This window comes from Nerophis lumbriciformis, linkage group LG06 (genome assembly GCF_033978685.3).
Source record: "Nerophis lumbriciformis linkage group LG06, RoL_Nlum_v2.1, whole genome shotgun sequence".
Classification (NCBI taxonomy): domain Eukaryota; kingdom Metazoa; phylum Chordata; class Actinopteri; order Syngnathiformes; family Syngnathidae; genus Nerophis; species Nerophis lumbriciformis.
Window position 1 is genome coordinate 33,622,413 of NC_084553.2, and position 14,318 is coordinate 33,636,730.

At 40.2% G+C, this 14,318-nt stretch overlaps 1 protein-coding gene across 1 annotated transcript in view; it reads right to left on the minus strand.

The window, feature by feature from the left end:
- Positions 1-14,318, minus strand: part of gse1b (Gse1 coiled-coil protein b) — a 434,552-nt gene that overhangs the window by 287,251 nt on the left and 132,983 nt on the right. Inside the window, exon 2 of the mRNA XM_061964192.2 lies at positions 8,610-8,751. Coding sequence (XP_061820176.1) covers positions 8,610-8,751 — 142 coding nt within the window. The remainder of the gene's footprint in view (positions 1-8,609; positions 8,752-14,318) is intronic.

Sequence of the window (14,318 nt, forward strand, 5' to 3'; positions counted from 1 at the left end):
TGTTTACAACTGAGGGTTAAGAGTTCAGTACTAAAAAAAAAAGAATGTGGCTTAAGTACAGTTTTTTAATTGAGCTGCTGCATTTTTTGGTTGGGTTGTTTATTTCTTTTGAGTAAATTCTACAATTCTAAAAGGGGAAGAATTTAATAGGGTGATCTATGTTTGTCTGTTGCCATCTCCTGGTGAATGTTGGCTGTAGCGTTCTGGGGTTACTTTTTGGTTGGCCAACGATTTACGTGGTGTTGCGCACCTGACGTCAAGTGTGTGAGTCTATTCTGAAGTCTACAGTAAAGAGACGTACTTCATCACCTCGCCGGTTTATTGCCTCCAACTCAATATATTACAACAACATTGCTCCATGCAGACCCTCCAGGTTTGCATGGAGCTGGAGGGGGCGTGGCCTCCAGGTCCATCTGAATTTCGGGAGATTTTCGGGAGAAAATTTGTCCCGGGAGGTTTTCGGGAGAGGCGCTGAATTTCGGGAGTCTCCCGGAAAATCCGGGAGGGTTGGCAAGTATGTCCAAAAGTACTTCTACACACACCTAAATCTTTTGACCAAGTTTTTTTTTTAAATAACAAAAACAAATAGACACCCTATAAGAATACCCACATTTTGTGTTTCTTATGCTTCACTGAGAGTGCTTTTGTATTGTGCACTTAGTATTTTATCTGTTTAAATGGCAACGCAATGCTTTTATTGTTTTGAATATTGGTAGCACTGCAGCACTTCAAGATTTATTTAAATGAAAAGTGAGTAACAAATAAAATTATTATTATTATTTCTTTTTTCCTTGTGGGCGTTGTGGCGTCCTACTTTGTTCAGCGGTCTTTGAACGCATCCTAAAACCAACTCTGTCTCGTATGGAACGATAACTTTGTTCTAAGAGCGCACAGCTTGTAGATTCAAAGAGCACAATTGAGTATCTTAGTTACTCATACAGCGTTTTAGCGTTTTATGTGTTCATATAAGTTTGGAATGGGGTAAGTCCTTTCTTAATGGAGAAAGATGTTAATGTGTCTTGTTTTCATGTTAGCATTTAAGCTAGCAAGCTGGCACCAGTTAGTCTGTGAGTTTATCAAAGCGTAGTTATCAATCATGGTTTTTTGATCATTTTAATTTAAAACGATGGATTTTTCATGCGGTTATCATTAAAACTGCTCATCGTTACATCCCTAGCTGTGTTGTTGAAGTAGCTGCAGCCATGTTTTTCTCTTTCTGTTGTCACTGGTCGCGCTGAATCGCATTGTCTGTTTCCACCCAAAAAACATAATGTCCGATAATGTCCCCCACTATTATCGACAAATACATTTTTCAGCGACAATCAACTTTTGTCGACAACATCGACTAATCATTGCACCCCTAGTTGTGGCCAGGGAGTGTGCATTTCAGTTAAGGCTGCAGCTAACGATTATTTTTCTATCGATTAATCTACAGATTATTTTTTCGATTAATCGGTTAATCTATAGATTATTTTTTTCGATTAATCTATAGATTATTTTTCCTTTTACCGATTATTTTTTTTTATTTAAAATGAAGATGAAAAAATAAATGTAGGCCAGTTTTTTCAAAAGGCATGGCTTTTATTTACAAAAAAAAAAGTATGGCCACTCAGTCAACATTGACAACAACATGACAAAATATTCTGTAACAATGTAAACATTTAACAAAATTAAAAGTAGCTTATTTGCTTTTAATGTGCAAATATAAAAGTAAACATCCAGTGCAAATCTTAATATTCTGCAATACTATAAGCATTTCAAAAGTAAAAGTATTGCTTATTTGCTAAAATGTGCAAAAATAAAGATAAACATCCAATACAAAAAAGTGCAAAACGAAATATTCTGTAACAACAGTGTAAACATTTCAACAAAAGTAAAACTTTTGCTTATTTTGCTTAATAACACAACAATGATAGTATGATTAAAGTGAAAGTTAATTGTTCGTTTGTACATAGTATACGTAATTGTTAATGTTGTAAAAGGTATTTGCACAACTAATTAACGTTAGCGTTAAAGAGGAGCGCGTCTTTGTAAACACTGAACAGGCACGCCAAACGCTCCTCTCAGAGCGAAACGGTGCTTTAGTTTATGAATTTACAACACAGATACAAATGACACATTCATGTTTTTGTGTAATGATGACAACTTATACTCACGCGGACGATTGACTAGTTGATGGTGATGGCAAGAACGCTGCCGTTGTGCTGCTATGATAGGCCATTTCCGCTCGACACAGTGTGCATACAACAACATTATTAGCAGAGGTGGGTAGAGTAGCCAGAAATTGTACTCAAGTAAGAGTACTGTTACTTTAGAGATTTATTACTCAAGTAAAAGTAAGGAGTAGTCACCCAAATATTTACTTGAGTAAAAGTAAAAAGTATGTTGTGAAAAAACTACTCAAGTACTGAGTAACATACACACACATATCATATATATATATATATATATATATATATATATATATATATATATATATATATATATATATATATATATATATATATATATATATATATATATATATATATATATATATATATGTGTATATATATACACACACACACACACACACACACACACACACATATATATATATATATATATATATATATATATATATATATATATATATATATATATATATATATATATATATACATTGATATATACAGTATATAATTTATATTTATTTATTTTGCCATTTTTGTTTACATGTTAAAGGTGTTTTAATAATTATACATGCATGTTTAACATATAGATTCCTTTCTTTCATGAAGACAAGAATATAAGTTGGTGTATTACCTGATTCTGATGACTTGCATTGATTGTAATCAGGAAGCAGTGCTGGTAACGTCCACGTTTTCAAATGGAGGAGAAAAAAAGTTCCTCCTTTCTGTCTAATACCACATGAAAGTGGTTGTTATTTGGCATCTTATTTGTCCACCTTCCATATTCGTTTTTATACCCTTTACAAGAAATACATTGGCGGCAAACTCCGTAGCTTGCTAGCTTGTTTGCGCTGGCTTTCGGAGACTCTTATTTTGAAAGCGCAGGCGCGATGGAGCGGGACTTTTATTGTGAAGACAGGAACTGTGCAGTCAGTCTTTACGGTTGAAATAAAAAAAGGGTATTTTTTCCTTCACACTTTTGATTGATTGATTGGAAATTTTATTAGTAGATTGCACAGTACAGTGCATATTCCGTACAATTGACCACTAAATGGTAACACCCGAAGTTAGCTCGGAGCCAGTCAGGTCATGTGACCCCTGGCTCTGTTTGATTGGTCCAACGTCACCAGTGACTGCATCTGATTGGTGGAACGAAGTGAAACGTCACCAGTAAGGCAGGCACTTTGAAGGTCTGTCTGACAGACCAAAACAAACAAAGCGTGCATTAACAGATCGATAAAAATTAGTAGCGAGTAGCGAGCTGAATGTAGATAAAAGTAGCAGAGTAAAAGTAGCATTTCTTCTTAGGCCGTTTATTGAAATACTCCCACACTTTTGACGACTTTTGGCGTGCTTTTTTCCCCTCGCTCGCACCGCTCGCATCGTCTGCTTTGCGCTCCGCCATGACGGTAGTGTGACGTAAATATGCGACGCGTCGACGAACAAAAACGTCCTAGACGTATTTACGTAACCGATGACGTCGACTACGTCGACGCGTCGTTTCAGCCCTAATTTCAGTGCTGTTCAACAATATAACAATTAAAACACAGCAGAAAGCCACACATGGCCACATCTTCCGTTCATGTATGAAAACACTTCAAAGAGTAAATAGGACGCGTCATGTCTGCATGAGTCACAATGTAACGTGCATGAGGAGAGCCTTTAAATAACACATGAAAACGGAGCTCTGACACCCCATGAGACCAAGAGGAGTCATGTTCAGGCCTCCACTCCACCGTGCGTGTCTGCGGCCTTTGTCATGACTCTTTAACCAGGTGTCGTGTCGTGAAGCAAGTTGTGGTTTAGACTGTGTGTCTGCATGTGGGTATGTGTGTGTGTGTGTGCGTGTGTGTGTGCGTGTGGGGTTCTGCAGCAAAGAGAGTTGGAGATGACTTTCTGTAAACGACCGGGGGGCGCTCACGGCAAAACAGAAAATAGCCAGAGAGAAAAGAGGGGTGGAGGCCTGACTAACAAACGTTGATCTAGAGCAGGGGTGTCAAACGTACGGCCCGAGGGCCGGATCAGGCCCGCGAACAGGTTTAATTCGGCCCGCGGGATGAGTTTGCCAAGTATGAAAATGAACCTGAAATTTTTGAATGAAAGAAACTGCTGTTCTAAATGTGTCCACTGGATGTCGCAATAGCAATTATTTGTATCTTTGTAGATGATGCTACATATGTACAAAATAAATGTGGAAAAACTAGTGAGCATCCTGGATGATGCCAGTCACCCTCTGCATACCGTTGTCAGTAGCCAGAGGAGCCTGTTCAGTGCTAGACTACTTCATCCCAAGTGCAGGACTAATAGACTCAAAAACTCCTTTGTCCCACACGCCATTAGACTGTACAACTCCTCTCTGGGAGGGAGGGGGGGTACTAGGATGACAGGGGATGCAAAACAATAACAGTGCAATAATTTTTCATAACATGGTCACTACTGCCTAGATTCTCTTGTTATATTCTTATTTTACTGTTATATTTTTATTCTCATTGTTGCTTTTTATTTTTATCCTATTGTAATATTTTTCTATTTTTGTTTCCATTTATACCCCCATTATTTACTTTTTACTTTTTAAATTAGATCTCAATTCTGTACACTGCTGCTAGAATTTTAATTTCCCTGAGGGAACTCTCCTGAAGGAATCAATAAAGTACTATCTATCTATCTATCTATCTATCTATCTATCTATCTATCTATCTATCTATCTATCTATCTATCTATCTATCTATCTATCTATCTAAACCACATAATGTTAGTACATCAGTCGAGGAAAATGATCAAACTACATAAATAACATACTGTAATTAGATTTTTATATAATTTTTTTTTATCTTGATAGATTGAAAATTAACATCAATGAGTTGACTGATGAACATTATCACATCATTTATTCAGAAAATATAAATAACGACAATAATAATATACTAATATTAATTGTTGTTAATATACTATTAACCGCAACATGTAAGTGTAAAAAAAAAACAACAACATTATGATTTGTACAATTTCAGAAGGTGCTTGTTCTATTTTTAAACAAAGAAAACAATCTGAAGTTGTCTTTATTTTTAAGTTATCATGTCGTGATTTCGGCAGCACAGTGGTAGAGGGGTTAGTGCGTCTGCCTCACAATACGAAGGTCCTGAGTCGTCGTGAGTTCAATCCCGGCCTCGGGATCTTTCTGTGTGGAGTTTGCATGTTCTCCCCGTGACTGCGTGGGTTCCCTCCGGGTACTCCGGCTTCCTCCCACCTCCAAAGACATGCACCTGGGGATAGGTTGATTGGCAACACTAAATTGGCCCTAGTGTGTGAATGTGAGTGTGAATGTTGTCTTGTCTATCTGTGTTGGCCCTGCGATGAGGTGGCGACTTGTCCAGGGTGTACACCGCCTTCCGCCCGATTGTAGCTGAGATAGGCTCCAGCGACCCCGAAGGGAATAAGCGGTAGAAAATGGATGGATGGATGGATGTCGTGATTTCACCAGTCCGGGCCACTGGGGCGTAGATTTTTATCCATGTGGCCCCCGATCTAAAATGAGTTTGACACCCCTGATCTAGAAAGTGATGAATAAAGTGATGCAATAGAAACATAACGTAAACAAACCGATGCCGTTAATAAACATAAAAAACAAGATACATACGCAGGAAAGTAAATCACTAAAAAAAAAGAAAAGAAAAAGAAAATGACCTTGTGAAAAGGTATTTGTTCAGTCTGTGCACTAACAAGAGGAGACAGCAGCACTTTCCACATAAACGCACTGAGCTCCCAAAGCCAGTGTAGTGATGGCATCCCTCAGGGCACACTCACACATATACAACGTCATGGCATCGTCTTTATAGGCCAGGCTCCTACTCAACCCCAGCATGCAATCCTCCTCTTACAGCTTCAATATAACAGTCCTGCAAATGTTTAACATTTCATTGGCATCACGGTGAAGGAGCAAAGCACAACAAAAAAAGCACAAATAAAGTGTGAAAGCGAGGGTACAGACAAGCATGGTGTATCCCAACAAACATCCATTGCAACTGCTTTCACAAACACCACTTCTCCATTCTTCTTTTTTACAGCATGTTGACAACGCCCAATGAAAACTAAAATGTTTTAATATGACTTGTTTTGAGGGGAAAGAAATACAGTGGAACCTCGATTACAAACTTTTAGATTTATGAACCACAGACCAAATGAAAATATGCTTTCTTTTATGACTTGTGTCTACCCTGTCTGTATGACTGTTTCATCTACCCATGGTGTGCCTTGCAGCGCAGCCATTTTGTGCCAGGCAGCACATTCATCTCTGTGCTCCTTCTGTCAGCATAGCAGTGCTGTTGTTAGCTACTGTGTTCATTACTACTTTGTGTGCTTTGATGTGTTTGTTTAGCCTTTTTGCAACATGTTTGAAGTTTTGCTTGCTCAGTATGAGTCCAAAAAAGAAACGGAGAAGCAATGTGCGATGTGAAACATTCAGGAAATACCATGTTGTCGACACTGCCTTTACCTCACCCCCCTTTTTCTGCTGCATGCAAAGAAGATTAACCAACAAGGTAAAGTGGATTTTAAATTGTCTTCCTAATCCTTGTAGCGACCTGGCTGTTAAAGTTAAGGAGTTTTGTGATTTCAAACTCTGATTGCACCACAGGTCCAGTGAAAGGGTGTGTGTGTGTGTGTGTGTGTGTGTGTGTGTGTGTGTGTGTGTGTGTGTGTGTGTCTCAGCAGGGTGGCTGGATAGGAGGAACGTTCACCTAGTTGTTGTTTTGGCTTTGTTAATATTTATAAAGTTGATCCATCACCCCCTTGTTATGTTTGTTTGATATACAGAACGGTGTAGCACTTCATGTTGTGTTCAAAGTGTACATATTTTTACTCAAATATGGAACAATTTGCTTTGATATAGGGCTGGGTGATATGGCAGAAAACTGTATAACGATATACGTTTTTTTATATTGATCGATGTCTAATTATTGATACTTTTTATGACTTATTTAAGCCTTTCGATAAATACAGTAAACCAATTTCCAAATTACCAAAGGTGTCTTTTATCAGTGGAGAAGGTGTCTGGTAGCCAGCTAGGATGAGCGCCGCTACGATAATGAAATAATTGCCGTGGATTTTAAGGTAGTTGAAGTTTTGAGACACTAGATGGCAGTAGTGTATATGCTCGTGGACACGACACAGTGGAATGGGAAGTTACTCATCAAACTGACACATTGGAAGTGTCAGGATGTTGCCGCACCGCCTGCATTAAAACCAACAAAACTAAAGACAAGTTTCTGTTATTGAGTTGATATATCAAAATATTACAGTTTGTCTTCTCACTCCATGCAGAAAATCCATAGTGAGACAGAAAGACGGCGCAACCAAAAATGGCTGTCCCTCCCATTGCTCAGTGACACTTCCTGTTTCCTGTTTTACTGGGTTCCCAGAGCGCCAGTGACTTCATGAAACGACTCTTGCATTGTAATTTCTGTTTTTTTCCGACCAAAAAATATAGCTATGTTTCGAATGTTTTTTCAAACGCATTTTATATTGATTATAGCTCATGTGATGGATTAATATTTATCAATTTTATTGAAGTCATTTGTACTTTACTGTTTATCTTATTAGTTATGCAAGATTTATTTATCCATCCATCAATTTTCTACCGCTTAATCCCTTCGGGGTCGCGGGGGGCGCTGGAGCCTATCTCAGCTACAATCGGGCGGAAGGCGGGGTACACCCTGGACAAGTCGCCACCTCATCACAGGGCCAACACAGACAGACAGACAACATTCACACTCACATTCAGACATTCGGGCCAATTTAGTGTTGCCAATCAACCTATCCCTAGGTGCATGTTTTTGGACATGCACAAGATTTATTTAGTTCTATTTATTTATTATTTATTTACTAAATGTTTTTTTCATCTTCATAAGTTTTATTTGTATGTTATTCTTTATTTCTACTCATGGTTCTTGAAATTTTAAAGGTTTTATTATTTCTACTTTCCAGCGTTCCTCAGAGGGATCCATCTTCACCAAGGGTTATCAGCCGTGCTCTGGGGTGGGTGCAGGTGGCTCCTATGATAGTGTTTTCTTACCTGGCTCCTCTGTACTCAGCCATACATTCATTTGTTCATAAATGTGCATGTGCGTGCGTGTGCTTTTGTGTTTGGTATTTGTGTGCGTGTGTGTGTGTGTGTGTGCGATGATGAGGGATGTGGGTCATCAGGGTATTATTTTTAAGCCTGTGAAGTACTTTTCGTTGCATTTTTTTATGTATGAAAAGTGCTTTATAAATAAGATTTGATTTAATGGATATTGATATTGTTTTATCTGTCCAACCCTACTTATATATACAACATATTTCAATTTACAAACCCAGTTCATGAACCAATTGAGCCTGTAAATCGAGGTTCCACTGTACAAGAAATCCATTAGTAGAGCATCAATGATAGGGATAACTCACTGGAACATGGGCGGTCGACTCGTTCCACTATCTCTGACTCAGAGGCGGCAGGGCGAGAAGGAGTGTGTTCCTCTGCAGGTGGAGAGGTCTTTAAGTTGGCCTCCTCATCGGCTCGTGTTGGCCCCTCTGTCACAATGCAGGGCTGAAAGATAGGAATGTGTTTAAAAATCAAATAAACTGTGATAATCACACCTAATAACAATGATAAAAATAATAATAAGTATAAAGTTTATGTAACAGGTTCATTTACACATATCCATTTAACAAATAAATCTATACATTTACACAATCTATACATTAAAAAGGAAGAAAAAAATAAACACGGAATTTGCAACAAATCACACACGTCTGTTAGTCAATTTATTCGTGGAACCTTAAAGGGCCCAGCATAAACTGATAACATTGCAGCTTATTTCATAGTTCTGAATCTAAAAATGATGTCTACATGTAAAATCTCTCCCAAAATAGACATAGTAGTGATTTTAGGCTTGTTTTCTAACGAGTTTCCGCACATTTTGGAACATCCACTTTCAGGTCCAAAATGTGGGCGGGTCTGCATCAGCCTGCTGACCTCCCCCACAGAAGACTGGAATCAAATTCATATTGGTATCATCATCACCCCAATATTTTTATTTTTATTCTTTTATACAAAATTTGAAGGAATTAGCAAATATGTCTGCCAGATGCATTGTTGCAGGTTGGAGACATACAACTAAAGAAGGGTTCAGCATGCATACATTTCCAAATGTTGGGAATATAAGGAAAGTATGGACCTTTCCAGTCAAAATTGACTCGCGGAAAATGAGACAGACCAAGCGAGAGGAGGGTAATTTGCAACGAACATTTAAATGATTCTGACTTTGAAGAAGAAGGGTCCTGGTCGGAGTTTGGATGGAAAGAATGTTAAAGAATCAAGCCAAATGTGCTCCCAAAATCTGGAAAACCTGTGAGGTGAGAAAGACTGGGTCAGAACCTGTGGAGAAAGACGAGCAGACACGGGGTTAAAAAGCAAGAGAAAAAGAAGGTAAGGTGCTAGTATTCTATACAGCATGTTTTTCTCAAGATGCTTGAGGAAATGCTGAAAGAGCAAGGGGAAACACAGGCTATGTGGAGCAGGAAGGGAGGGATAAGTCCATAAATGGTGATTGTTTGTTGTTTATATTTTGCTCATAATGTTAACCCTATCTGTTTTGATGTAATCATGGACCAGAGCGACAAAAACATGTCATTAAGTGGTTAAAATAATAGTTTTACATTCCTTTAGCCACACGTTCTATGCGGGAAATGGGTTCCAGTTATGTAGATCAGGAGTCCCCACCCTTTTTGCAGCAGGGACCGGTTAAATGAAGGCATTATTTTCCCAGACCGGCCCTCCACTTGAGGCAGATACATACAGCAGCGTATTTTGGTCTTTTTAAGCAATACCCGGAACTTCCTGTATACCCTTAGCGCATTTATTTCCGTTTCCATAGCAGAGCATCTCCAACTTCTGGAAACAAATATGTGTTCCTACTTCCAAAACCAAACGTGTGTGTGTTCAAATCATGGCAGACTTGGTAGCAGACAACGAAGTCAACTATTTTTGGACAAATGAGGATTCACAACCTTTTCTTTTTGAAGCTGAGTATACGGAGGAGGTACTACTGCTTCTAGAAACGAGCATGAAAAGAAGGTGAAACGGAGCAGACGGAAGCCGAAAGAGTGCGATAGGTGTGACTTGATGCTGCAAATGTGGAACAACTGTCCATCGAGTGAGTCACTATAATACTGATCATGATACATGTAGCATGCACTGTCTAGCTTACTGTGTGCAAACAAAACATAAAATGTGGGATGATACTTAACAGATACTGTAATATGAATGTTCATGTTGTTCAGTCAGTACAGATTGGTGTCCTATCGCATTCAGTTGTGCATTACAAACTCAAAAGCCATCCAGCTGCTGATGAAGAAGCTAGTTGACGGCTAATGCGAGAAAAAGAGATCCTCAGTGTTCGCTCTTACAATAACAATGTCCCTACAGCTTGGTTATTATACAGGTTACGGAGCATACATTTAGTATCGTTGGCGGTTTTTGAATGCATTTTAAAGTTATTTAGAGGCAGAATGGATTGATCCCATTAGCTACATTGCTAGCCACTTAGTTTATTACAAATTGGAATGCAAAAAAAAAATAATTTTGTCTTCTTGTCTCTCATGAGGATAAGTGCAGTTCCCCTTCATTCAAACACCCCCTGATTGTCTCTGTGTGCAAAATGCAGGCATGTTAAAAACCAATGCGTAAAATGTGAAATACTAAACCACACCTTTTCCCCGGTGCATGCTCTGCTGCACTAACTTGCACTAACATTAATAGAATAGAGTACATTTTCCACTCCAGTAACAAGCACCTCCAAGTCATTGTCGGTGAATTTGTTCTTTTTGCTCATTGTCTCCGTGTTTTCTGTCTGTGCGTGCGGGAAATCTCCTGTACAATGGCTGATTTAAAAATGATCTGTGTATTTAATTGGTGGCATGGACAGGGAGTGGCCCAGCCAGGCCAACATGTGCGCTCAATTCCACGTTGATTGGGATGTACAAAAGGAATGTATTGAGATTAATACGTGCGCACAATTTTAATTTTTCGCATTGCGTAAAATCTCTCCAAGGACTTTTGCGTTTTACTCATTTTCGCTAGCTTGTGGGCTTATTTTTGGCAAACGTATCTGATGCGTTATACGTGATATGTCATTACTGAGGACAAGAGCATAGTTGTATAAAAAACTAAATATACTTGCCATTAGTTCCAATGGATTTCTATCGCATTCTATGGATTTCTCTTTCCATTCTAAAAGGTGTGTATTCATAATTTTTGCCAAATTCCATACATAGATACATTTACGTGTGCTTAGTGCAATTACGTAAACACATCTGTTAATGCTAACTTGGCCTACCGGAAACGTCAAAGGTCTTAGGCTAAATCCCTTTCCGTGTCCCGGTCAGAACATTATTCCACAATCATCAACAATAACCCAGGTAACTCCAAGCAACTCAAGTCACATTCTCAAACCTCAGATCACTCCATACTACACACTCATACAGACAATGACTACAACAAGTTTCTTGAATTTTTCACCTCCAAAATTGAAAATATCAGCTTATCATACAAACGCATAGTCCCATTCAAGACATCCCAGCCACTTTCAGCACACAACATTTTTCCCATTTCATCTCTACAACACAGCAGGAGGTATCATCCGCAGATCCAAACCATCCACATGCTCCCTTCATCCCCTCTCATAACAAAAATAATTAATATTTCTCACCAAACAGCCAACGTTCCTCACTCCCTCAAAACAGCTCTGATAAAAACCCCTGCTCTAAAAAACAACCTTAGACCCAAACACTTTGTGAAATTACCGACCCATTTTAAATCTCCCATTCATTCAAAATTCTAGAAAAATTGGATTCCATCCAGCTTCACAGCCATCTCAAATCAAATCACCTTTATGAAAAATTCCAATCCAGTTTCAGCCCCTCCCACACTTCAGAAACAGCTCTCATCAGAGTCACTATTGATCTTCTGATGGCCTCTGACTCCGGTTCAACATCTCTCCTCATTCTTCTCGACCTCTCTGCTTCGTTTGACACCATTGACTACAACATCTTCCTCCACCGTCTCCAGCACTTCACACATGGTCCTGGGGCAGGGGTCGGCAACCCGCGGCTCCGGAGCCGCATGCGGCTCTTTGATCACTCTGATGCGGCTCAGCAGCTTACTTGCTGAACCCCCCGATTTTCCCGTGAGACTTCCGGATTTCAGTTTCTCTCGCAGAAAACTCCCCCGGGATTAATATTCACCGATTTTCACCCTTACAGCTATAATAAAAGCGTATCATGATGGTACAACATTTGGCGCCTTCTACAATTTATATTAACAGCGTGCTAGCCCAACACTTGTTATACAATATACAACTTCTGCTTCCACACGTACGTGACAGCAAGGCATACTTGGTCAACAGCCACACAGGTTACACTGACGGTGACCATATAAAACAACTTTAACACTCTTACTAATAATGCGCCACACTTTGAACCAAAACCAAACAAGAATGATAAACACATTTCGGGAGAACATCTGCACCTTAACACAACATAAACACAACAGAACAAACACCCAGAATCCCATGCAGCCCTGACTCTTCCGGGCTATATTATACACCCCTGCTACCACCAAACCCCGCCCCCACCCCAACCCTGCTCCCTCTCTGTGCGTCGGTTGAGGTGGGCGGGGTTTGGTAGCGGGGGTGTATAATGTATCCCGGAAGAGTTAGGGCTGCATGGGATTCTGGGTATTTGTCCTGTTGTGTTTATGTTGTGTTAAGGTGCAGATGTTCTCCCGAAATGTGTTTGTCATTCTTGTTTGGTGTGGGTTCACAGTGTGGCGCATTATTAGTAAGAGTGTTAAAAAAAAATTTATACCGACACCGTCAGTGTAACCTGTGTGGTTATTGACCAAGTATGCGTTGCTGTCACCTACGTGAGCAAGCAAAAGCCACATACAACGTGAGGCTGATCAGGCACGCTGTTTATGGTGGGTGCTATATGCTGTACCAACACGGCACGCATGACGCTGACAAGCGCCATTCAGCTAAAACCCGCGTGCCGCACCAGCTTTCAAATCCCATATAAAGGTGTGGGCAGCGTGTCTGAGACCCCTGGTTTGTACATAGCACAAAGCAAAAAAAAATCTTTGTATACAGTGTTATTTCATTTAAAATGTCATAAATTTTTTGCGGCTCCCATAGTTTTCTATAATTTGTGAAACTGGTCAAAATGGCTCTTTGACTGATAAAGGTTGCCGACCCCTGCCCTGGGGGATGCTAAATCCCACCCCCACACTGTGACCTGTGGGGACCCCAGGGCTGCGTACTTGGTCCAACCCTCTTCACCATCTACATGCTTCCCCTTGGGTGTGTCGTCAGCAGACATGGAATTCATTTCCACTGCTCTGCTGACGACACACAACTCTACCTTAAAGTCCCCCCCTCTGCCACTGTTGCTCGCCTCAGGAGATAAACACATGGATGGGTCAAAACTTCCTGCAGCTGAACGGCTCAAAACAGAAGCCATCCAAACCGGTACTCCTCAACAACTCCATTCTTCCCACATAACCTCAGTTTAATGTTTTGGACACAAATTTTCCATCTCTTCATCTGTCGTAAAGTTTGACCCCCACCTTTCCCTCAACAACCATGTCACCCTCATCTGCAAAACTTCTTTCTTTCACCTCTGTAACATCTCCAAACTGTGCCTATTCCTCTCCCTTCCAACTGCAGAGAAGCTTGTTCATGCCTTTGTCTCCTCCAGGTTGGATTACTGTAACACACTCCTCATCGGGCTCCCTGGCAGGAGAATTCAAAAGCTCCAGTATGTTCAGAACCGCGCTGCCAGGTTCCTGATGAGGGTGCAGAAGTATGAGCACATCACACCATCCTCCGCACCCTTAACTGGCTCCCCATCACTGCACACCCACCACTGTCTGCATGGTGATGCCCCCACTTACCTCGACCATCTCCTCACACCACACACCCCAGCCAGAACCCAGTCAGGCCAACTGCACCGTCTGCATGCACCCAGGACACGGCTCAAGACCATAGGGGACAGAGCTTTTAAAGCTGTCGCTCCCCCTTCCTGACCACCTCAGGGCCCCACAGACGGTGGATGCTT